Source organism: Cyprinodon variegatus, unplaced genomic scaffold (genome assembly GCF_000732505.1).
Source record: "Cyprinodon variegatus isolate N-32 unplaced genomic scaffold, C_variegatus-1.0 Scaffold1111, whole genome shotgun sequence".
Lineage (NCBI taxonomy): Eukaryota > Metazoa > Chordata > Actinopteri > Cyprinodontiformes > Cyprinodontidae > Cyprinodon > Cyprinodon variegatus.
The window spans coordinates 84,108-109,887 of record NW_015151564.1 but is presented as its reverse complement, the minus strand read 5'-3'; the positions used below and the strand labels follow the sequence as shown (position 1 = coordinate 109,887).

Genomic DNA, 25,780 nt, shown 5'->3' with positions numbered 1-25,780 from the left:
TGTTGTATTCAACCTGACCGTAGTTGGGGTCAACCCCAATAATTAAAGAACAGTCCCCGTGCTTTTAAAGTGCATGAAAAAGTTTGTGAAGTGTTAGAATAATTGTATATAAATTTATATAAGTAATGTTATAATGCATAAAGCTGTGTGCTATGTGCATGTGTTCATAGCCACCTTTTCTGAAGTATACTGTGATTTGTGTACTTGCTTTTGGGGAGGTTGTGGTTGATTTACGAGCAGCACTCAACCTGCTGAACTTTGGTGAACAGCTTCAACAGCTTCAACTTTGACTGAACCGTGGGATTTAGAGGAAATGTTTACTGAGACTGCAAGTCTGAGTTTCTTATCTTGTTTCCTCGCCCAGTGTAGTCTCAGCTGTTGTAACCAGGGACCCCTAATTTCAATAAATAGCGAGGAAAATGCTGGGACTACAGAGTAGGTTGGAGATTTGTTAAATTTACAGTCCCTTCCTACTCTCCTCTTGAGTAAAACTAAATTAATTGTCTCTGTGCCTTCTTTTTTTCCCTGTATGTATGTATGATGTTTTAGGTGCTTAGACCTGGAAGAATGAGGGGCCATCAACATTTTGATCATATATGCTGACCATACATAACTTTTGATTATGAATAGATATTTTAATTATGATGAATCTGCCTTCAGGATCAATAATTTTGTCTAATAAAGTAAAACTGAGTTTTTTGTGGATTAAAATTGCTACTCCTCTCTGTCTAGAGTTATAGCAGGCTGCAAACACATCAGGGAACACAGGGGAGTTAAGATCACTTACAGTAAAAAAAAAAAAAAAGATCACTTACAGTTGCCGCTGATTTATGTGTTTCTTGCAATAAGAAAACATCTGCATTTAACCTTTTAAGCTGGTTAAAAATCTTAAACTGTTTCTCTCTGGTGCCAGCTTCCTGCACATTCCATGTCACAAACATTACATTAACCATAGGTGTGAGTGAAAAGATGAAAAGTACATGCATCCGAATAAAAAGTTAGACTTAGACCCAGGTAGCATCAGACAGCATGCTTGTGATTGTGTGGAACACAGGGATAGGGATAGTATAGATGATTTTAACCTGAATGTTGACAGCTAGTCGGATAATTTAACAAAAAATTCTTCAGGGTCTTGAAATGTTTTGTCATTTTGAAAAGATTTGTATAAAATCACAATTGTGTAACATCTAAAAGGAATAGTGAAGTAATAACTTATATGTCCATTATCAATTATTCCTTTTACAAGTTTAAAGCTAAAATATAACAATCACCCTGCAGAAGAGATGCACTTTGTAAAATGCAGGATACAGCTGTTGAAACATGGCCGAAGACCCAGGATAACCCAAACACTCACCCAGAATGCTCAAGGAATGATCACATCTTTAGATAAATTTTCTGACAGAAAATATTTGGAGAATCTTGTCCTGGTTAATGTTTAGGTGTTTGTGAATGTCTATGGTCCTAAACATCAGCTCTCTGGTTCATATCTTTGTCAGAATGTTTCTTTTATTATCTGGATACATGGGGTGTTCCAATATATATTAACTGGTTTTAGCACATTTGGTCTCTGCCTGCTTTCCATCAGTAAAGCCAAAACTGGCCAAGGACTGCAGGAAATTCCTTAGAGCTTTACCAGGAACAATGTTTGACTTAAAAAGTGATCATAAAGCACATGAAGATAATTTTAAAATAAAGGTTTATTATGTGAGGATAAACAGAATGACTTCCCAGCAGGAAGCTAAGTGGTCTATAAATGTATCAGGTTTATCATTGTTGCTGAACTCTGGAATTAAATTTTTGTCCTTTCTTGACGCTCTGTCTTCTAGTAGTTTAAATCTGTGGTCGTTGGAGGAATTTTTTTAAATCAGAAAATCATCCACCAATTTCATACAACTGAATACGTATTTTTGCTATATATAAGATACATTAAAGGATTTTCAGTATTACAAAATGTAAAGGGGAGGTCTTTGGTACAATTTCCTTTCCCTTTTAGGAACATAGAAAGGAAATTAAGTGCATAATAGTTTTTAATGAGCAAATTATATATTGAAATGTTGTTCTTACTATTTTTTATAAGACACACAACAACTCATAATATTAAATATTCACCATGTGTTTCAGTATAGTATTAAAGTAATTAAAAATGTATTTGTAGTGGCAATTTGTGATTATTTCCTACTTTCGTTTTTTTTTCTTATTTAACTTTGGCTTTGTGGCCAAGTATATAAACAATGGTCGTACATGTGGGACACAGGACAACAATATTTTTCACAGACAGTGATGTGCCAGATATTAATATCTGTTCTTTTTTTCCATGTAAACAAACTGGCTAAAAGCCAGAGTGTTAGGGTTACAATGTCTACTTCAGCCAGAGTTATTTAAGATCATTCGTTTTAAGGAATGTAAAACTCTGTTAATGTGGCTCACAGGCATAAAAATGTCATATACAATCAGATAAACGAAAAGGCCAACCAAAAGATGATTGGTTTAAATGGACTCACCATGTCCTCCAGATGCCATGTTGTCAGATCAATAGCTTCCAGTTTTAGACTCAGAATTAACCTAAAATACAATTTTTTAGAGAGATTAAAAACATCCGTAACAAATTAAATTCTTGTCTCTGTTCTGTTTTAATTTTTTAATCTGCATGTCAAAAGCATATACCCAAAACACACCTTATCAGGTTCATAAGAGTTTTGTCATCTGTTCTTCTGGAGCAAAAATATGTGCATCAACAGAAAACAAACAAAAAAAAAAAAACGAACTCCCAAGCTTCCTCTCACAGTCTATAAATTGTTGTTATTTCCCAGGTTAAAGTTTGTGGCCGGGGAGGATAAACTCTGAACATATATTCCTGTTTAGAGGAGCTAAGGAAAAATCCCCACCTCACTAAATAGATGGTAGTGCATTTCAGAATTAAAATGTTGTCTGAATCCAGCTTATTTCCAAAAGATCAATAGGAGAGACCAACAAAATCATCATTAAATCATCATCAAATCATCACATTTTTATGATGATCATCAGTCATCAGAAATCATGTTAGTTTCGATCCAATGCAGCACGTTACTTCAACTAAATGAACCAAAGCAATTTTTAATTTTTAGATCCCAGAGGCACACTCTGCTACATGGAGAGAGCTTTTAATGCAATGATGGAGACTGGCTGAGAAGATGTAATCTGGATTCTCTAAAATCAAAGTCGAATGTTCCTGTGACTTTCTTACTACTTTCAGGAACAAAGGTTTAATCCACATCAGTTACTGGTAGTTTAATCTAAAGAGGCTCCTCAAATCACCTCACTGCCCTTAACAGCCCTGACACACAGCTACAGTAGCTGTTTATTTTATTAAAACATAGTCATTTAGTTCTTCAGTGCTATACTGAATTCACTTACATGATATTTAGTCCAAATTAAATAATGAGAACATATATTGATGGTGAAGCTGGAACTACTTTTTCCGAAGCCTAAATAATCTTCACTCTGCATTTCCTACACTTGATTTGATAAGCAGCTGCAATGGAGGTCAGTGCACAACTACTAAAGTTGTTTAAGTTTATCCCATAAGCACTTCAGCAGTTAGTTTATAGTTATTTGTATCACTGCAATAAAAAGAGTTGACATTCAATTGCTCTGAACTTCAGACCCTAGATCTTAAATTTTAACTTTTCCAGGTGATGTCAACTTTAGAGAAGGAAGGTTAAAAAAAAAAACTACAAGCCAAAGCGTTTTCAAATTTAAAGATATTTATCATTTTGACACCAATTCATTTGATACGAATTAATTTGTTAATATTTCACTATCTTGTATCATGATTGAGGTCAAAACACAAGCAATCACAGAGCATGTTTTCATTGTGGTTCACCGCATACCCAATACAGGGTTAAAAAGAAAAAAAAATGGTTTAGTTGTATGCCACAAAGAATCAGAATAGTTACACCCACCTGAAATGTAAGAATGTTGCTCTATCATATCTTCATGGGTCTCCTAAATGAATCTGTCGATGCTAGAATAAAAGCACTACTCATATCCAGCTGTTACACAACCCCCACTAAGCAGAGTGGGTGGGAAGATGAGCTGAGTTAATGTTAAAAGAAAATAAAAAAAGTTTATTGGTCATTGCGCACTGTCAGCAGAAAAGATTCCAATTAAATTCATTTTATGTATATAGTGCCAGTTCACAACCTCTCGAGGCACTTTATAGAGACAATCTAACCAGATCATACAGTCCAATTGATTCAAAGTTTTCTGAGTAAATCCAGTTGACTGCGTCAACTCGTCGACTCAAAGTTGCTTGTAGTTACAGCGGAAAGGAAAACTCCCTTTTAACATGAGGAAACCTCCAGCAACAGTGTAATGCTTTCCGCGGGGTAACAAGGATTTCTTCTGTGGTGGTAATTGCCACCCCAACTGCTACAGCAAAATCTGGGGGAGTAAGTCATCCCACGTGGAGTACTTTCTTGTGATTGGCTTATACAAGGGAGCTTTGTGATGGCAAACCATTCCCTATTTAAAAAAAAAAACAAAAAAAAAAAAACAAGGCACGTCAGGATAGTCTCAAAAATCCACATGCAAATACAGTGAAGTTTAAAGACCATTGGTACTCCATCCATCCATCCATTCATCCATCCATCCATCTTTGGTGAATCTTATGCTGGTGAAGATTCTCAGTCATTCAGGTCATAGTCATTCCAAAAAAGTTAAAAAACAATCCAATGGACTTTGTTTCCAAGTTTGAATACATTTCCCTTCCCATCCAGAAAGCTTTTTTCAATTCAAAATGTCAGAAATAGCCTAGGCTTTATACAGTAGCCATACAAAATGGGTCCACCCCTTTGGAATGGGGGTCCTTTTGCCTGAATTCTTTTAAGCAGGACTCTGATGCTGATTGGATTACAAGGAGGTGTGGTGTGGATGCTAATTAGCTGCTTGACAGAGGGATGAGCCTCTGATTGCATGAATGGAAGCATCCAGCTTTTTCAGTTCAACCTCTCCATAGGCATCATTTTCAGGTTTTCTTGTCTTATGATCAACATTTTTTTTCAGGTTATTTATTATTTTTTTAACATACTTTAACTAGGTGGTAGTTATCATTTCAGTTTGCATACTGGAAATAAATGCTTTTAAATTAGTTTTTGTACCATTACACTTAAATTATACATATGACAACATATTTACTAACTTCTAATTCTTAACAGCGTAAGTGCAGCTAAAAGCTTGACCTAAAAATCAGAAATCACTTTATTAATTTCAGTCAGATGTTGTCAAGTCTGATGTATCAGTTGTAAAAGTAGTCAACGAATCTGATTTTTTTTTTATTGTACAACCTAACTGTTTTTAGACGTGTTGCTGAATTCAGCCAAATTTGATGCCGTCTCTGTGCATCCATCCTCTTGTATGAATGGTGTTTCATTTATACTCCCAACAACTACATCTTATAAAAGCTGACAGTTGATATCCTCAGTACAATGTTATTAAAAAGAAAAACATTGGTATTATATATAAACCATGTTGCCTGTATATATATATATATATATATATATATATATATATATATATATATATACACACTCACCCATGCTAGTAACGGGTTGGACCCCCTTTTGCCTTCAGAACTGCCTCAGTTCTTCGTGGCATAGATTCAACAAGGTGCTGGAAGCATTCCTCAGGGAGTTTGGTCCATATTGACATGATGGCATCACACAGTTGCCGCAGATTTGTCGGCTGCACATCCATGATGCGAATATCCCGTTCCACCACATCCCAAAGATGCTCTATTGGATTGAGATCTGGTGACTGTGGAGGCCATTTGAGTACAGTGAACTCATTGTCATGTTCAAGAAACCAGTCTGAGATGATTCCAGCTTTATGACATGGCGCATTATCCTGCTGAAAGTAGCCATCAGAAGTTGGGTACATTGTGGTCATAAAGGGATGGACATGGTCAGCAACAATACTCAGGTAGGCTGTGGCGTTGCAACGATGCTCAACTGGTACCAAGGGGCCCAAAGAGTGCCAAGAAAATATTCCCCACACCATGACACCATCACCACCAGCCTGAACCGTTGATACAAGGCAGGATGGATCCATGCTTTCATGTTGTAGACGCCAAATTCTGACCCTACCATCCGAATGTCGCAGCAGAAATCGAGACTCATCAGACCAGGCAACGTTTTTCCAATCTTCTATTGTCCAATTTCGATGAGCTTGTGCAAATTGTAGCCTCAGTTTCCTGTTCTTAGCTGAAAGGAGCGGCACCCGGTGTGGTCTTCTGCTGCTGTAGCCCATCTGCCTCAAAGTTCGACATACTGTGCGTTCAGAGATGCTCTTCTGCCCACCTTGGTTGTAACGGGTGGTTATTTGAGTCACTGTTGCCCTTCTATCAGCTCTATCTGGCCATTCTCCTCTGACCTCTGGCATCAACAAGGCATTTCCATCCACAGAACTGCCGCTCACTGGATGTTTTTTTTCTTTTTTGGACCATTCTCTGTAAACCCTAGAGATGGTTGTGCGTGAAAATCCCAGTAGATCAGCAGTTTCTGAAATACTCAGACCAGCCCTTCTGGCACCAACAATCATGCCACGTCCAAAGTGACTCAAATCACCTTTCTTCCCCATACTGATGCTCGGTTTAAACTGCAGGTGATTGTCTTGACCATGTCTATATGCCTAAATGCACTGAGTTGCCGCCATGTGATTTGCTGCTTAGAAATTAAGTGTTAACGAGCAGTTGGTCAGGTGTACCTAATAAAGTGGCCAGTGAATGTATATATATATATATATATATATATAAAACCCTAACCCTAAAGGGCTGGTTATCCTCCCCCAGCAGTGTGTCGCAGTGAGCTTGACGGTTTGGGGTCACATTGAAATGTCCTTATTTTTCAAGGAAAAGAACTGTACTTTTCAATGAAGATAACTTTAAACTAGTCTTAACTTTAAAGAAATACACTTTATACATTGCTAATGTGGTAAATGACTATTCTAGCTGCAAATGTCTGATTTTTGGTGCAATATCTACAGAGGTGTATATGTTAGATGTCCTTCAGAGGACAGCACAAACAGGCTACTGCGGGTACTATTTAATGAAGAGGCCAGTTGGGGACCTGTGAGGCGTCTGTTTCTCAAACTAGAGACTCTAAAATACTTATCTTCTTGCTCAGTTGTGCAACGCGGCCTTCCACTTCTTTTTCTACTCTGATTACAGCCTGTTTGTGCTGTCCTATGAAGGGAGTAGTACACACCGTTGTAGGAAATCTTCAATTTCTTAGCAATTTCTCGCATGGAATAGCCTTAATTTCTAAGAACAAGAATAGACTGTTGAGTTTCAGATGAAACTTCTCTTTTTCTTGCCATTTTGAGCATTTAATTGACCCCACAAATGTGATGCTCCAGAAACTCAATCTGCTCAAAGGAGGTCAGTTTTGTAGCTTCTGTAACGAGCCAAACTGTTTTAGATGTGTGAACATGATTGCACAAGGGTTTGCTAATCATCAATTAGACTTCTGAGCTGCTCAGTGATGCAGTGGGTAGCCCTGCTGCCTTGCAGCAAGAAGGTTCTGGGTTCGATTCCCAGCCCAGGGTCTTTCTGCATGGAATTTGTATGTTCTCTCTGAGCATGCGTGGGTTCTCTCCGGGTACTCCGGCTTCCTCCCACAGTCCAAAAACATGACTGTTAGGTTAATTGGCTTCTCTAAATTGTCCTTAGGTGTGTGTGTGAATGGTTGTTTGTCCTGTGTGTCTCTGTGTTGCCCTGCGATGGACTGGCGACCTGTCAAGGGTGTACCCCACCCCTCGCCCATTGACAGCTGGAGATAGGCACCAGCACCCCTTGTGACCCCAATTGGGACAAGCGTGTCAGATGAATGGATGAAAATACAAAAATACACAACACTGAAGTATTTTGATACAAAATACAAAGGTATTTTTAATCATGTCAATAAAATACAAAATAGTATTTTATATTTCAAATATTTGTGTAAGAAATACTGCCCATCCCTGACCATGGGTAAAGGAACTCAGTAATCAAGTGAATCAAAAATCCAAATTCCACACTTTCAACTTTTTATAATTTTTTTTAATTAGTATGGTTTTGGCATGGAATTAGTAAAATTAAAATTCTCCATTAAAACTGTCAAAAAACTGTCCCGTTTCTTTGATTATCATTTTGATTACCCGGTTTGAATCCAAGTAGAAATGTTTCTCAGAATATGTACAAAAAGAAAGAATAGTTTTTAAGTATTAACCAAATTTATTCCAGTTATGTTTAATCAGACTCAGAATCAGGAATACTTTAATAATCCCAGAGGGAAATTACTTAAATTTTCAATGATTAAAAAAAAAAATAATTGATATAAGAATAAATTGCAGAGGATCATCTACCTTTCTGGCCAGCCTGACCAACGCTCTGATAAACAGTGGCCCTGATAATAGATCTAGCTGCGACTCCAAGACTATTATCTAAGTCTCCCAGAGTCTAACAGTTGTACAGAATCAATACTACACCCAAATAATGCAATACAAAACGGTAGATCGAATTTCACTTAAGCAGACTGAAACTTTCACATAAAACACAAGATATGAGCAAAACCTATACAGTGAGCAGTAAAAGAAAGTGAAATAAAAAAATAAAAACAAAAAGAGTAAACAATAAAACAAATATAAACAAATGAACCTTCAACACTTTCTAATGCCTCAAATAAGAAACACTATGATAAGCTTTTTAGCTTTGAGGGAGCAGGCAGAGTGTTTAAAATACAGATTGATTCTTTGGATGCAGGAATAGATCAATCAATACATTTCCTCCTCTGAGTTTGAACATCATTATGATGAATGGCAGCACACACTCTTGAATCTAAATACATCCAAAACAATGTTACAGATACATACAACACAATCTAATTTCGTCACTTTGTTACTTTTTTAACTTATACCCGAACAACAACAAAAACTTAATTTTAAAGTTAATCAATCAATAACATTTGGATTGGTTTTGTCTATAAAAGGAGAGAACAAAGACATTAAGTGTTTTCAGACTTAGGTTTTTAGGCTTTCAATCACCTTTTAGGTGTAATGACTTCAAGCACCTCCATCATATTTAGGGCTCTGTTGACACTGCTGCACTAGAGCACACAAAGACATACAAGAATCATCTGGGGAGCAGGTGTTAGAAAGAAATGTGGTCAGGGCAAAGAAAATCACAGGCTTAAACCGCAAAGAGGATCAGACAGGTGGAGAAGCCAATGGACTGAACACATTATTTAATAGGTCTAATTCAGAAATCCTCTACTTCTATGTTTGTTCTCCATTTAATCAGAAGATGGTGCTGCTCACTGTGCCTCTAGTATGTTTGTATCTAGAATTCAGAAGAAGAGGCAAGCACACAGATTGAATGACAGATGATGTCAGCCCCAGAATCCTGAAGGCCTGTCATAGCAGCTCTGTGGGATTCTGCAGCACCTACTAAATCTCAGCTTGACACAGAAAACAGTTTCTGTGACATGGAAGACCTACTTGTTCCTGAATCAAGAACAATTCAGGAAGCAGCCTTCAGTGACTATAGACCTGTTGTCCAACTATCCCACTTCATGAAGGTCATTGAAAGATTCATGTTTGTCCCCCTGAGCAAACAAAAAAGTAGCTGTCTGGAACTCCTATAGATGAAGATGCTCATACAACTGCATAAACAAACCAAATGTCATTTAGATAAGACAGACAGCACTATGAGGATGATGTTCTTTGTTTTCTCAAGTACATTTAACACAATTAAGTCTGATAATGTTGTGAGAAACTCCCCAAGACTCAGGTGGAGGCATCAACAATCGCCTGGATCAAACACTACTTGAAAGACTAGTTTGTGAGACTGAAAGATCAGTTATCTGGACAGGTAGTCACTGGATCATCACAGACAAGACAACCCTCAGTCTTCCTTATTACTCTACATGCCTCAGACTTTCAGCACAAGGCAAAGTTGTGTCATTTGAATAAATACTCAGATGAGTGTGCCATCATTGGGTTGAGTTGAGTTTAAGGCTTTATACAGTAGCCCAAACAAAGCCTTGTTTTGAAAACATGCAAATTGAACCAGAAGAACAGGTCCATCCCTTAGGTCCTCTAAAACATCTACAAATTTTTCTCAGAAAGAAAGATTCTGTGTAAAATGAACGTTATTGACAACAGTGAGCATCCTCTTCAGAGGACTGTTAATTATCAACAAAGTGCCTTCATTCAAAGGTTTTTCCAGATTCGATGTAAGACAGATGTCTACAAAAAATATCTTTCCTTCCTACAGCTATTAACATGTCAAACAACTTGTTGGAAAAAAAGCTAATAGTTAGAATAACATCCCATTTCACTTGAGGATTTAAAAAGTATGTTTGAATGAATGAATGGAATTCAATAACAGCAGACATGAGCTTGACCTCCTGTAAGAGCATTGGTTAAACTAATAGTCATGCTAATTCAGATATTATACGTAAAAGTTATAAAGGCATGAAAATGCTTATCCAACAGATGCTGACAACTAATAAGAAATTGCAGATATTAATGTTGCTGTGGAGGTTTTTGTATATATTTTTTATCATCAGCAGGTTCTTTTCATTGACTACAGATTTCTGTACAAATGTCGATGAGAGAAAGCCTGGGTAAGGTGATGAACAGTTCAATTCATGATGTTTGGACGTCATATATCACGAAATGAAGCAGCTAGTCTTTACATCAGTTTCACCCATAAGCTGCTGAATCAGATCACTTAGCTGTTTGTTGTGTTCTTCCCCCCGTTGTGTCATTTCCTGTTGACTTTTGGCTTTTTTCATCTCCTCTTCTTGTTTTGACAGCATGTCCTTCAGTTTTTTCACATTCTCTCTTTTTCTGGTCACACATTTCACCACATCAGTAATTTCCTTTCTGTGTTTGTTTTCCTTCATATCTTTGAGAGCCTTTAGCATATTGTATTTTTCATCCTTCTGTAGCACCATGGCTGTAAATTCTTTCAAATATTTTTCTTTAAACTCATTGAGCTCTTCTGCCTTTTGTCGGGCTTCCTCCTCATACTTTTCTGTTAACTTTTGTAAATCTTGCCTGAATACATCCTGCATTTGCTGTTTATAAATGGCCTCCTTTTCTTTTCTTATTCTTTCCTCCTCCATCATTTTTGTATAATCTTCTTTTTCCTTTTCATAATCGTTTTCCAGTTTTTCTTTTTCCATTTTCCACTTTTTGTCGACTTTTTCCCATTTCTGCCTTAAAGTTTCCTTCTCCTTCTCCAAGGCCTCAGGAGTTTTGAATTGACCTTTCGGTTGGTTTCCCATCAAAGCTTCTCTTTCCTGCTTCCATTTTGCTTCTTCTTTTTTTCTCTGTTCTTGTTCTTTCTTTTTTTCTTCTTCACTCTGTTGAAGTTTTTTCTCTATCTCCTTAATTTTTTCCTCCTTCTCCTTCAACTCCTTTTCTTTCTGTGTTTTTTCTTCTTTCATTTTTCTTTCCATTTCCTCCATTTGCTTTTGGTGTCTTTCCTCCAGCTTCTTCTTTTCTTGCTCAATTTCTTCTTCTTTCTCCTTCAGGATTAGCTGAATTTGGTTCTGTATGGCTGTTTCAGCCTCTTGCAGCATCTCATTGGTAAAGCATCCATTTTTAGCCACCAAGTTGTCAATCTTTCTGACCAGCTCTATAACCTGTCTTCGGTTTTGGGTGTCGTTGTTGTCAAACATATGGTATCCCCCACAGTCGGCAATAATCTTTTTAAAGGAGTCATCACAGTTGTTTTCTACATAATCATCTATGGATTGTTTATCTTTTATCATATCTCCTCTGGTAAACAGCATGATGGTGTACTTTTCAGAATTCTTCCCAAAACCTTCTTTAATAAGTTTTAATGTCTCTCTCTCCTCTGGTGTGTTTCTTCCTCCAATTGGTACCACTAGCAGGAAGACGTGTGGACCTGGTGCCAGAAGGCTGATACATTTCAGTAATTCTTGACGCACCTTTTCGTGGGATAAATTGTCGTCAAACAAGCCAGGAGTGTCCACCACAGCAACGGGACGACCTTCTACCTCACCCAGGGATTTCTGACAGCACTTTGTGACTGACATTTGGCTTACGTCAGCTTTAAACTCTTTTCTACCCAGGATAGTGTTTCCTGAAGAGCTCTTCCCACAACCAGTCTTCCCAATCAGAACAATCCTGAGGCCAAACTCAGAATGATCATTTATCCTCTTGTCTTTATCTCCTGTAATAGAGGAACCAATGGTCAGTTTACTGAGAAATTATGCATAACAATAAACTAAAACTCAAGAATCAAACAAAAAAAAAAAAACATATTTTTTCTAAATTTGGCAACAATTAAAATGTGTATTCAATAGCTCAAGGGTGTTAGGTTTAACGAAAAAACCAGAATAGTGAGAGCAATGCCAACTTTAACTCAAACTGTTTTGGTGAACTGCCAGGAAGCCACTCCCCTCTGCCAAGCTCCTCTGCTGCTAGTTTCTGCTCTGGCTGCTGGAGATCGGAACTAGCTGGACTAAACCTCATGCAATCAAAGAGTGTAGTTTTGATGTGGCTGACCTCTCACTCTTGTTTGAAGAAGTAGCACAGCATGCAAGCCAAACAGTGATGGTAGAATATGCAAAGTGCAAACTGTGCAAAAGGTTTCTAAGAAGAACTGTGAAGGACAGCCGGTAAGCTGATTACAGTTCCTTATTCACATGGACTGATTATCTGGTTGATTGTTTAATATTACTAAAAGGAAAAAAAATAAATAAAAAATACACTTGGTGTTTATTAGTTAAAGCAGAAAAAAATGTTGATAAAAATGCTGATGAAGATTCTCAGTCATCCAGGTCATAGTCATTCCGTAAAAGTTCAAAAATATCCACTGGACTTGGTTTCCAAGATTTGAAGACGTTTCCCCACCTCTCCAGGAAGCTTTCTCAATTCAAATGTCTGGATTCGCAATGAGTTTGAGTCTTATATGGACAAGGCCTTGCATTGCTTGGAAACATGCAAATGGTAACCGCTGAATGGGTCGTTTGGTTTCATTGTTAGCCTGTAATATCTGAAACCTGTCTATGATTCTGAAGGTCGGTCGTTAAAGGAGGGGGTTTGCCGTTAAGGGGGGGATTGTCTCCTGTAATACCTGAAATCATAGACAGGTTTCAGGTATTACAGGAGACAATCCCCCCCCTTAACGGCAATCCTCAAGGGCCAGAAGAGTTCTGATCTTTGTATCAGTGGATTTCATCCTTGCTTTTTGCAAATGACATGATTCTCCTGGATCCCTCCAACCAACACCTACAAGTGGCAAGGATGAGGATCAACTCCTTAAAATCTAAGACCATGTTTCTCAACCTGAAAAGGCTTGATGTTGGAGGAGAGTTCCTTAATCATTGGAATAGTTTAGGGACCTTGGGGTACCTAGTTTAATTTTTGTGAAATTGCTAAAAAATCAATAATTTTTTGTGTCATTCGTATTTTATAGCCAGTTGAAAGCTGAATTATTTTCTTTTGTTTTTTATTACAAGAAATAATCACATCTACATAAAACGTCCCATCTCACTCAGCAAAATAGTGAACATTTGTATATCGTGTTTCCAGCGAGCGCTTCTGTGCCAGAGGTCTAACTGCCACTAGCTCCTCTGCCTTTGTGGTTTACCTAGTTTCTCTCTTCTTGTAAAACTCTGTTTGCAAGTTTAAGCTGACTGTTTCTGGATCCAAGCTTCTTTGATCATGAACTCCACCCAGCCCTGATAAGAACCCCCAAAGTGGTTTGCATATTTAACAACTGTAAGACTTTTCTTTGATTCACTAAACCTTCTCTTCAACCTCAGTCAAAATCAGTGGCCAGCATTCCCCTCCAGATTCCAAGCTGTCCTCTCCGGCCAAGTGCCCATTTCCTAGATGTCCTGACTATTGTTCATCTCTAAACCTTAAACTTTTCTCCTGACCCTTAAGTGTGCTCTGCAGATGGGCCAAATCAATATGTAAGACCATGACACCTTTTCATTAAGTTATTATCTAATATCAAACATCTTATACCTATTATAATAAAACTCACTGTTGTGTTTGAGAATCAGATAGAGGTAGAGCTATCCAACCTAATGGACATTTTAGATCATAAAAAGTAACTGGATTACTACTTTGACTAGTAACTGTATCCTTTGATTTTACAGCCAATGCAACTTATACTAACTAATAACTGAATAACGCACCAACTGAGTCACAAAATATTTTTTCAGAGGTAATAAGTAACTGTTATTAATTCCTTCTTTTTTAAATAGTGTTTCCAACACTAACCACCGGTAAAACTATGCTCTGTTTGTCTTATTCCATTGGTCTCCAACCCTGGTCCTCAAGATCTACTGTCCTACAGATTTTAGATGCATCCCTGCTTTAACACAGCTGAATCAGATGATTGATTACTTTTTCAAGCCATTCATTTGATTCAGCTGTGTTGAAGCAGGGATGCATCTAAAATCTGTAGGACAGTAGATCTTGAGGACCAGGGTTGGAGACCACTGTCTTATTCCCTATAAACCAGCCTGCATTTCCACAGGGGCGGAACAATCTCTCACTTACCGTCTCTAATTAACTGAGGATGTATTTACCTAAACAGCAGCACAGAATTGGCAACATTTAATTTAACAGCTAAGACTCACGGTACCTTGCTCAAGCTGAACCTACTGTATTGTATGTGGCTAAGAACATGGACAAACCACCACTACTCACCCATCACCCTGCTGAGATGGCTCATTCTCATTCTAATACAGAAATAACAGTATACTGTAAAAAGTGGCTTAAAAAATGTATGTTGTTAAAAATTTATCCAGACAGAGATGATAGGATAAATAACAGGAAGTACGTCATGGAATTTTGTCTCCTAATCATTGTTAAGCATAGAAAATGAATATACTGCAATCAAAACTTGCAAAACTGTATTGCGTCACATACGCAAGCAACATACCTACATGTATGTTAAACTGTTTCTGCGCATGGTTTATCCACCACAGCACAACAAATTCCTAAATGCAAGAGGAAAAAAATCGCTCTCCGCACGCGATAGCTCCTCTGAAACATGTGTGGGATCATGCTCGGATCTCCCTGCACGCATGATTTTCTATCCAGCCGCCAAGCTTGAGGATTGCTACGGTCTCGAAAGCATTTTTGCCCTCTCCTTTTCTCCTTGCGCGAAGGAAAATGTGTTTCGACAGGATTTTGTTATATGGTGGTAGATAAACCATGCCCAGAAGTAGTGTAACATAGATGCAAGTGTGTTAATTTTGCTCATGGATGATTTGATAAAAATGTGACGCCATAAAACTGATAGATGCACTTTCATGTGTCATATTTTTATTGAATATGCTTTTAAGACATTCTATTTCTTACTGTAGTTTCTGTATCCTATTTAATGACATAAACAAAACTGTTCTTCATATCTAAAGACATTTTTTGAAATACCTACCTTTGAACCCAGTCTGTGATGACAGACTGGAAAGTTGGCTCTGTTGTTCAGTGATTGTTTTCTCCTGTTTTAGGATTTTATTCAAGAAGGCTTCAAAGAGGGTCCGTATTGTGTAGCAACTTTGTGTCTTTTTTTCAACAAAGTCTATTACATTAGAGAACTTCTTCCTATCTCTGTTGTTTATGACAATGCTTCTCTTCCCACATTTCTTGATAAGCTCTTTGATGTTCTTATCTTTTTTAAGACACTTAACCACATCTGGATGTTCAGGATCTAAATCTGTAGTGAAGAGGATTATTGTGTTTTCATTGACTCTAGAGCTGAATGTGTCCTGGATGGTCTGTAACTCTCCCTTGTCTTCATCAGTGAGGGGACCCACAGGTAGGACCAGGATGAAGGCGTGGACACCCTCAGGATCACAAAGGGAGATACACCTGAAGGATTCTTCCATCACTTCCTGCTGAGGTTTTCCATACAAGGCAGGCAGCTCCACCACAGAAACCCAACGTCCACGAACCTCTCCCTGGTTTCTAACACACTCTGATGAGCTGGAGGCTAAAGGAAGATCTGTCTGACCTAGAATGGCCTTGGCTGCTGAGGTTTTCCCTGCTCCTCTCCTCCCAAATAGAACCAGGTTTAAGGATGGCAGTGACTGGTCACATGTTGATGCTGCTCCATCCTCTTTGATGCTAAGGAAGGCACTGCTGCCTCTTTTCACGATATCTTCAATGTTCTCCATTAACTTCTGGTGATTATTTTCAGACAGTTTGTATTTTCTACTTTCACATTCTCTGATTAGTGAATTTAGAGGAAAACTGCTTTCATTTCCCTCTTTAGTCATGATGACCATTGAGTGTTTAAAGGCCTCTTCACCAAACAAACTCAGGGTGGCTTTCAGGGTCTGTCTGTCCTTCTCTGTGAAGTCTGAAGGATTCACTAAGAGCAGCAGAACATTTGGTCCAGGACGACAAAGATTAAGACAGCTTCTCAGGTCTCCTTTTTGGACTTTTCCCATCTGATTTTCTGGAGGTGTTACAATAGTTAAGATCTTTCCTTTCCATGACCCCTGCTCAACCAGTTTGGCTTGATGAGATGAAATCTCTGGACTTGTTTTCTCCAAGATAAAGTTACAGAGTTGTTTCTTGGTTGACAGTGTTGATCCAAAGAGCATAATCCTGAGACCACGTCCTGTGAAGCAGCACACGTAGAAAACAAAATGAACAGAAATATATCAAAATTTTCTCACACAATGTTAAGCTGTATTTCTGCTCTCTTCCACTCTGTCATTATTTTATTAACAAGACTGTATATCAAGGTTGTTCAAAATAAAGTTTAAGGTACCGTCATTTTGTCCAGGGTTTTTTTCATTAGTTTTTGTTAATCATTCTGTTGAAGTAGGGTTTATAAAAGCTATGTTTGACTTTGAGTTGTTTTTTTCTTCATATAATTTTCATCTATTGTCAATTAGGTCTACATGTGTATACGAATTTGTTTCTGAAATGCATCTGCTTCAACTGAATGTTGTAACTTGCATGCCACAGGGGCAACAGTGGCGTTGGATGCAAAGTTCGCCTAGCAAACAAAGAGTTGCCCGGGCTTCGGCTTTTAGGGCCGTTCTGTCCTTTTACATTAGAGTCACTTTGATTTCTGATGGTCGGAGGGTCTATGCCTGTTAGATTATCCGTGACCCTTTAAAAAGTATACAAAAACTCGATCAGATGTAATGGTGCATTAGAGAGAAACTATATATGACTGTTCATACTTCTAGTCGAATTCCAATGTTATTAAATGCAACTCTTATGAGCAGGCCAAATTATTCATATCCAGTTTGAATAAATCTATGAATGCCTGTATGGTTTGGAATAGACTGTAGGAATGTCCAGATGTCGCCAGTAACCCTTATGGCCCTCCAAAAGACCTCCCAACTGCAACATGGACAGGGGCCCCCTTAAGATCAGGTAAGCTGGGAGATCATAACCTCGATATTTCTGTACATATGACAATGACACTCTTAAAATCAAAGTTTAGGAAAAGTAAAGGTGTCTCTTTTTAGGACCTACCAGGACCAGGGGTTGCACCAGAAAATGAGGAAGCTGCTCTCTGTTGTGTCTTTCCAGATTGTTGAGAGTCTGATTGTTCTTCTTTTCTGTTCTGTAGAATGTTTCCGATCTTCTCAAGCAAATCTTCACGTTCACAGTCGTTCAGAATGAATGAGTTGTCTCTGCATTTTCTGATCAGGTCCTGAAAGGCTTGATTTAAGCTTGGAACATTTTGCTTAGATGTTGATATCAGAACCAGGGCACGATCAAATGACTGATTACCAAAGAGTTCAAGAATTTTTAAGAACCTCTTTTTCTGTTCCTCTGTAAACTTTTCTGGCTGCACAACCAGCAGGAACAGATGAGGAGCAGAGGCACAAAGTCTCAAACAGGAATCTACTTGTCCTTTCAGTTTTTCTTCAGATATCATAGGATGAAGCAGATTTGGTGTGTTAATGACAACCAGCTTCTTTTCCTTAAGAGGTTTTTGGAATCTTGTTGAGGAGTTTGGTTCTTCCCTTGAAATAAATCCAGTCATTCCCAGGATCAAGTTTCCGACTGAGCTCTTTTCTGACCAACTGTCTCCCAAGAGAACAAGCCTTACTTCAGACACTACAAAGAATAAAGATAAGAAGTTTTACAATGGAATCTCAGATATATCTAGCAATCTTTAATTAACAGTTATAAAAATGATAGGACATACAAAAAATATGTTTTAGAAAAAAATTATTCTGTTCACAAGTTTAAAAATCTGTTAAACTTTTTTAAAGGATGTCTTTGGAAATGTCTGGATTATTATATTAGGATTTTAAGATGATCCCATGGGAATTAAAGATCCACAATGAAATCAAAGTGTCCACCCTTGACAATAGACATTTAGTGAATCATTAAAAGTTCTAAATGTATTCATGGTTTGGCTAAATTAAACTGCTAAAGTGAAATATTGAGTAGTTTATCTTTTCTTTTTCCTGTAAACAGTTAAAAAATCAAAAGCCATTAATTGAAACTTACAGTCAGGTGGCAGGAATTCATAGCTCCTGCTCCGTCTCATCAGGCCTGTGAAGAAAAAAAGCAAAGATGTGTTTGATCAATATTTTGATTTAAATTATTGATTTACATCTATCTTAATATGATACATACTATGGTCCTAGGTTTAAATTAAATGATTATAAAGGCATTTACAGTGGGAAGTGTTTATGGATTGTGTTTAATCTTCATTTTAAATATATTTTTATACCTCCCCCAGCCCAGAACAATACAAAGAAAAGGAGCCTAAGCAAATAGAACATTTATGAATTATTTTTCGTTTGATTAAACTGGTAAAACTATTTAAAGCAACCTTGCTCAGGCAGTTAATCTCCTCGTGAAACTAATAACTGATCGAGCCACAGTGAGTTTTCTCTTTCACAAAGAGAGTTTACTCAACCTCTGTTTTAGTCACCACGGTAACATTGAAACAATGTAACAATGTTACTAGGGTAAATTTTTATTTGCATACAATTAAAAAATTAGTCAATGGGTCTGTTTGACCCATTAGGTTTTAAAAACAAATAGTGCATGTCCTTTACACAATGGCCTTATTAAAGAATGATTGGCATCACATAGAATGAATGCTTAACTTTCATATTCAGAAAACTATGTTTATGAGCGCTACTAATTCACGTCACAATCCATCACATACATCCATGTCCTTATCAATCCTTGCATTTCAGCATTATACGGACTTATTTAACAGAACTTGATATCAGGGAGAGAACATTGATGCGTGTGAAAACAGCTTTAGAGAAAATAAAACTGCAGAGTCAGACACTACCAGTCCCAGAGAATGGCTTTAGGGTATATCTCCACTACCTTCAATATTTGTCACATGGATTTAATATTGTGATTAAAAAACAACTTAGCTGACAGGATATGAGATTTTTTCATTTTTAGTTTGCAACATATATATCTTTTTTTCTTTCCTTTTGGTAGAATACATTAAAAGCAACTAAAAATATTTTTAGATTACACATAAATTGATTCCACAGGGGAAAAAAGAACTACCTTAGGGTTAGGATAGGATTATTTCAGGGATACCAACCTACTGAGCCTACTGGGAGGTGGAAGGCACAATGTGACGCCATATGGGACTGATAACCGCTAATAACGGCCATTTATTTGGATGATAACATTCAAATTCAAAACGGCCCCTTAAAATGTGTTAACATTTCTAGGTATATAAAACTTAATTCTAACTAGTACAATTTATTTATTTTTTACTTTCTGAAATTCAGTTTCTGCAGAAAAAGTGTAGTTTTAAAAAATCTGTTATTGCAGTTCCATCTAGGAATGCAATTTTGACCAGGGAGAATCCTATTTCCTACTGATCTACAAAAGGAACAACAGAAAGGAGAGTGCTTTTAATAAATGTTAAATTGGTCTGTCATTTCACACTTCATATAAACTTATGCATTAACTCAAGCAACAATCTTCTCCTTTACCATCTCCCTCTCATGTGCAGCTGTAGCACTTTTGCTTTGTCTTTCAAACACATTCTCCATTTATTTTTTACAATAAAATCTATTCCCAGTGGGATGAAATAGGCACTTCTTGTAGCCTGTTGTCGTGATGACTCGCTGATAATGGCTTTTCATACTGTTACGCACGTGTTGAACTCTGAGTGGACCTACTTAGAGTTGATTTTATGAAACTGAAAACTCAGAGAGGAATTGTTGGCCTGGCTGAACAGATGAGATGTTGTGGTCCACTGTTTCTCGCCTGTTTAGCCAGGCCAACAATTCCCCATAACAACCCCTCTTTTAGAGGCAGAGGCATGTATTGGTTATTGCAGGCTAAAAGAGAAACTACACAACCCCCATTCCTAAGGGGCGGATCCCTTCATCTGGTTCAATATGCATGTTTTCTAAGCTAAAACAAGACTTTTGTTTTGGTCCACCCTATAAAGCCTCGAACTCAATGCTATTTCTCAAAATTTTTAATTAAAAAAATCTTCCTGGATGGAAATCAAAATGTCTTCAAACTTGCAAACAAAGTCCAGTGGATTGTTTTTTAACTTTTTTGGAATCGCTTTATAACCATATTAAAATATCTAATCTTTAGGAAGAGAGTTGTTCCTGACTGGAAGTACAATAAGGAGGGTTCGTGAGACAATATATCTTTATAGGTTTTTAATAGAAAGAACAATAAAAATACAAGATTATGACTGGTAAGAGGAGCTTCAACGCAGATACACAAGAATCCAAATAGGTGTGTCATCAAAGTTTGCTATTTAATCACAAACAGGCTCAAATTGGAAGCAACTAACTGTTTTGTTAGTTAATGTTTTTTTTAAAGGCACTAAAATGCCTTTGCACAAAGATGGTCTCGTAATATTTTTCAGAGGTTCTCTTCTTTACAAAAGAAGCCGAGGTTTGGCTCTAATTTAACAATTCTCTTTCAGGAAAATGGCATCACAGAAGAAATTAAATGGGAAGTAAATAAATAAGTACATAATACTTTAGAATAGCTAATATTTGTTTGAAATAATGATTTTAGCATGTAATCAATTAAAACTCTCAGCAAAATATTAATACATTGTATGAAATATTTTAACTGTACAAAGGCTTAGTATCTATCAGCAATTTTAGAAATGTCCTCCATCCTGGAAATCTTAGTTATGGCCTCCATTTTGTTCTGTTTAATTTAATGACAAGAAAGGGAATTTACTTCAGAAAAAGAGAAACATCATTGCAAAAAAAGTTCAGAAATAATGTAACTTGGGCTGATTTACTTTTAGACAAAGGACCTGATCTTTAAAAAGTTTGGGGTGTTAAAACATGCATATTGTATTAAGAAAAATGTTTGCACACTTAAAGAACTTCAACTCTTTCCCGTTAGTTTTTGTGTATTCTGAGTGTCTAGTTGCCATTATAATTCATGTTTACATATATGGTATTCTGATGTTCATTACATAATATCCCAAAAAGTAAAGCAACATTTTAAATTTTTCCTGGTTATACTTTTAACTCAGTTGTATAAAAGATTCAATAAGAAAAACTTAATAGTGTGGCTTGAGGTGGACTTACCAGCTGCTCTCGTTGCCATGTTGTCAGATCAGCAGTTCCTAGTTTTGGACTTTAAAATTAATCTAAAATACAGATTTTTAGAGGAATTACAAAAAAATACAGAAACAAATTAAATACTTTTTACTGATTCAAGAAAAGGGATTGTACAACCATATGACAAGACCCATTAATTGGAAAAGGCAGTTTTAATTTGGTTTTACATAAAAAGCCTACCCTTACATCAAACCATATGGACACCATAAACCTAATCCACAACTAATCTGCTCTGCAACAGTTTTGTGTGCTTGCTTTTCTGGAGCATAAATATGTGAATCAGCTCAACACGAATATGGAAAAACAACAGACCTTATTATAATCAACATTCAATATGTCATGGATGTTTTCTTGATTTGGTCCAAGTTAAATAACATCCATCAGTTTACGTGTGGATCTTTATATCAGAGCCATTTTACTGTAACCTAAGTCATCTAGATGTCAGGTCTCTAAGAAGCAAAGTGAAAAACAGATCCACAACTATTCAAGTTGTTAAAGTTAATCAAATACAGTATTTTAACAATCATTTTATTGGTTTAACTGTCCCTACAATAAAAAAGCTGAAATAGTTGATATTCAATCCATCTGAACTTCAGACCCTAGATTCCAAACTAACCTATTCAGTTGATGACGAGTTTAGAGAAGAACAAATTCTCACAACACATTATCAAATTTAAAATGAATAACGGTATATTGTTTTTACAGCTTTTTTAAGTACTAGAATTTCTGATTCTGTAATAAATAATGGAAAACAAGATGCACTAATGAATACTTAGCGATGCTCGTCGAGATCATTAACAACATAAAAAGACAAGTTAGCCAAGTGCTTATTTCTATTGTTATTTGGCAGATATTTAACATAAGGTTAAAAGGGAAAAATAAAGTTTTAAATTCACAAATATTACTAGTTTCACCTACCTGAAATGACAGACCGTTGCTTCGTCATCTCTTTCTGAAGCTCCTAACCGAATATGTCCACACCGTCATAAATGCACTGTTCATCCTTACCTGTTACACAACCTCCACTGAGCTGAGTGGATGGGAAGATGAGCTTAGTTAATGATACAATGAAATAAAAAGGTTTATTTGTCAATCCATTGTGTTGTCAGCATTAAAGGAGTCATCATGTTTTCTTGAAAGATAAATAAATATAAAATAAACAAAAAGAAAATATCTTTAAAGTAAGGAAAATCATTGATTAAATAAAAAGCAATAAGAATACAATTCAAGCTGTTTAGAAACCTTTACAGATTCTGCATCTATTTGATTAACAGATATAGACAAGTAGTTATAGTGAAGTGATATTTCTTGATAATTGGCTGAGTCTATGTGTTGTGATGAGTGCCATCTCTCCTTTTGAGTATCTCTGCAGGATGACCTGGAGGCAGCACACCTGTAGCAATCATCTATCAGCTTTATTTCTCTTAAGGAACTGATAGAGGATCACTATTTGCCTGCTGGCCCATGTTGGTTGGTAGAGTCAATCTCTTCAAGTATCAAACATTTTTTCTAGATCTTTTCCTCCTAAGGAAACGTGTTGATTCCTGCTACAACTTTCCAATTGAAACCCACATAAGCGCCAGCTCCCAGTTTGCATTTCCATTTAACACAGAAGTGGGCATTATAATAACAATGGATATACTTTTGCATAAAGAGACACTTTATACATGGTTAGAAAGCTTAGATTCTCCTCAGTTCAAACACCAGGATAATTTTATTGACACACAGCAGTAAAACACAATCAATCAATCAATAAATCTTCTTTATTGTCATATACAATTTACATTGCAATCGAAATTTCAGTTTCAGTGAAACCGTTCATCAAAATACGCCTCAAACATTAGGGTGGGGGGGCTAAGAGGGGGGAACGGATCTACTGAGGCCATGCGTGCCACAGACAGCTGCCTTTCGGCAGAACGGCATATTCTTATGGCTTTCCAGTGTAACAATTGTTCAACATTTGCTGTTATTTTCTGTTTATAAAGTGTTTGAAATTCCACCAAAACCTTATTAACACAAAATAACTTTTGTTTCAGTTATATTTGATGAGTTATACGTAATTTGTTAAGTTTTACTTGAATCCAAGAGTCAGAACAGAAAAGCAATTTAAAACACAATAATAATGGTACAAAAGCAGAGCAAAGCTTAGGTATGAAAAAAGCAACTGTGACTCCATTTTCCTGTAACCATATTATAGGAGCAATCTTCAATTGTTAATTGTCGGAGACATATTGATGTTGTTCTGGTTGTAAGATACATGATTTTCAAAATATCTTAGAATTAATGATAATTTATACTTGGATAATAAAGTTAGATTTGAACACAAGTATCACTGACAGAGAAGAGTTTGATAAACAATTGAACTTATCTCATCTGTTTGTAACAGTTTCTTTGATCTCTAGATAGCAATGACTTGGATTTATGTAGGTTTGATGTAACAAAAAAGGAAGCTTTGGTGTAGTTAAGCTAGTTTTGTCATTTTGTTTTAGCTTAGCATGTTTTATTTCTCTGGTGGGTAACATCTGTGTAGTGGAGCTTAAGTTAATTTGGAATAACTTGTAGGTTAGCTCACTACATTTCCTAAGTAATGTTGCATAACACTGAGAATATAGCAATGTATCAAATCAAATCAAACTGCATAGTCTAAAAATATCTGAAATAAAATAGGGGAAGGAGGTACAGCCCTAGGAAATATTGGGTACAGCTCTCATTATATAGTACTCGCTTGGTACCGTATGTTGTGCCAATGTACCCGCAAACCGCCCTACTGCATAAGTAAAGAACTCCCAGCAAAATTCCTAACACTGACCCATATCTTTTTCGTACCTATGAAAGATATTTCTAATGATAACTGCATCAAACTAGCAGAAATAGACATTAAATGAAAGCATAGATTCCGTAGAATCAATTGTNTAGCTTAGCATGTTTTATTTCTCTGGTGGGTAACATCTGTGTAGTGGAGCTTAAGTTAATTTGGAATAACTTGTAGGTTAGCTCACTACATTTCCTAAGTAATGTTGCATAACACTGACAATATAGCAACGTATCAAATCAAATCAAACTGCATAGTCTAAAAATATCTGAAATAAAATAGGGGAAGGAGGTACAGCCCTAGGAAATATTGGGTACAGCTCTCATTATATAGTACTCGCTTGGTACCGTATGTTGTGCCAATGTACCCGCAAACCGCCCTACTGCATAAGTAAAGAACTCCCAGCAAAATTCCTAACACTGACCCATATCTTTTTCGTACCTATGAAAGATATTTCTAATGATAACTACATCAAACTAGCAGAAATAGACATTAAATGAAAGCATAGATTCCGTAGAATCAATTGTATAACAGATTTACTGGTAAATCCTCCCATGCTTTGTCTGTGGCAACAAAAAAACAATACAGTTTTGTAGGACCCACTTTGTCAAATCCGGTGTGTGGGTAATCCTGTTTGATTCAGTTCATATTCAAAAAAACGAGTAATCCCCATGTAAGACAAAAAGAAAAAAAAAAAACATCTTAAGGCTTAACACAATTTATTCCAATCAAGTTTAACAGAACAATTGATAATGACCGTGTCATATAGAGCAACAACTACTATACTCAAGCTTGGTTCTCCTCCATCAGCTGAAGGAAAGAGATGTCATGATTGCAGCCCTGGTATCTAATCTAATTACTAACCTCATTCGGTGTGTGGGGAGAGCCGGTTTTAAGTCCCATGATCCTGGCTCCTGGATGGAGCCATTTAAAAGTTCTTAATTTCTCCTGGTACCATGCCTTGTCTCTGTTCCTTTCAACCACTGGCGTGTCTATCTGAGCTTGCTGCTGGACTGTTAGAACTCTGAACCTACCTTAATGCTCTCTGGATTCCTGGAACCCTGGATTTGTCTGTTCCCGTTTGGATTGGAAACCCTGGTCGGGCTACGGGTTCCTGGATCTCAGAGGAGATGGACTGAACTGTTAGACCACTGTGCCAGTTGATCAATGCTACCAAACGTGGTTATTTTTCATTAGCTCACCTACTGTTAGGGCTGTCGCCATCATATTTGTTTTCTTTTTTACTCTGTCCGATTTATGTGGTCACTAATCAGAGTTTTCCTTTTGCAGAGGTTTCTTCATTTTTAATAAACGTGTTTGAGAAATTCACCTGTCTGTTTGCTTTGAATTCTGGATAGGAGTAAACAGAACAAAGCTAGGGGAA

The 25,780-nt window shown here is 36.8% G+C and overlaps 1 protein-coding gene across 1 annotated transcript in view; it reads right to left on the bottom strand.

Annotated features, from left to right (window-relative positions):
* Positions 1-714: 714 nt before the first annotated feature.
* LOC107101539 (GTPase IMAP family member 8-like) overlaps positions 715-25,780 on the bottom strand; it is a 28,321-nt gene continuing 3,255 nt past the window's right edge. Inside the window, exons 4-10 of the mRNA XM_015400489.1 lie at positions 19,851-19,854; positions 17,888-18,099; positions 17,770-17,827; positions 15,449-16,636; positions 11,212-12,217; positions 2,502-2,562; positions 715-744 (exon numbers count right to left, since the gene is read on the bottom strand). Of these exons, the coding sequence (XP_015255975.1) occupies positions 715-744; positions 2,502-2,562; positions 11,212-12,217; positions 15,449-16,636; positions 17,770-17,827; positions 17,888-18,099; positions 19,851-19,854 (2,559 nt within the window). The remainder of the gene's footprint in view (positions 745-2,501; positions 2,563-11,211; positions 12,218-15,448; positions 16,637-17,769; positions 17,828-17,887; positions 18,100-19,850; positions 19,855-25,780) is intronic.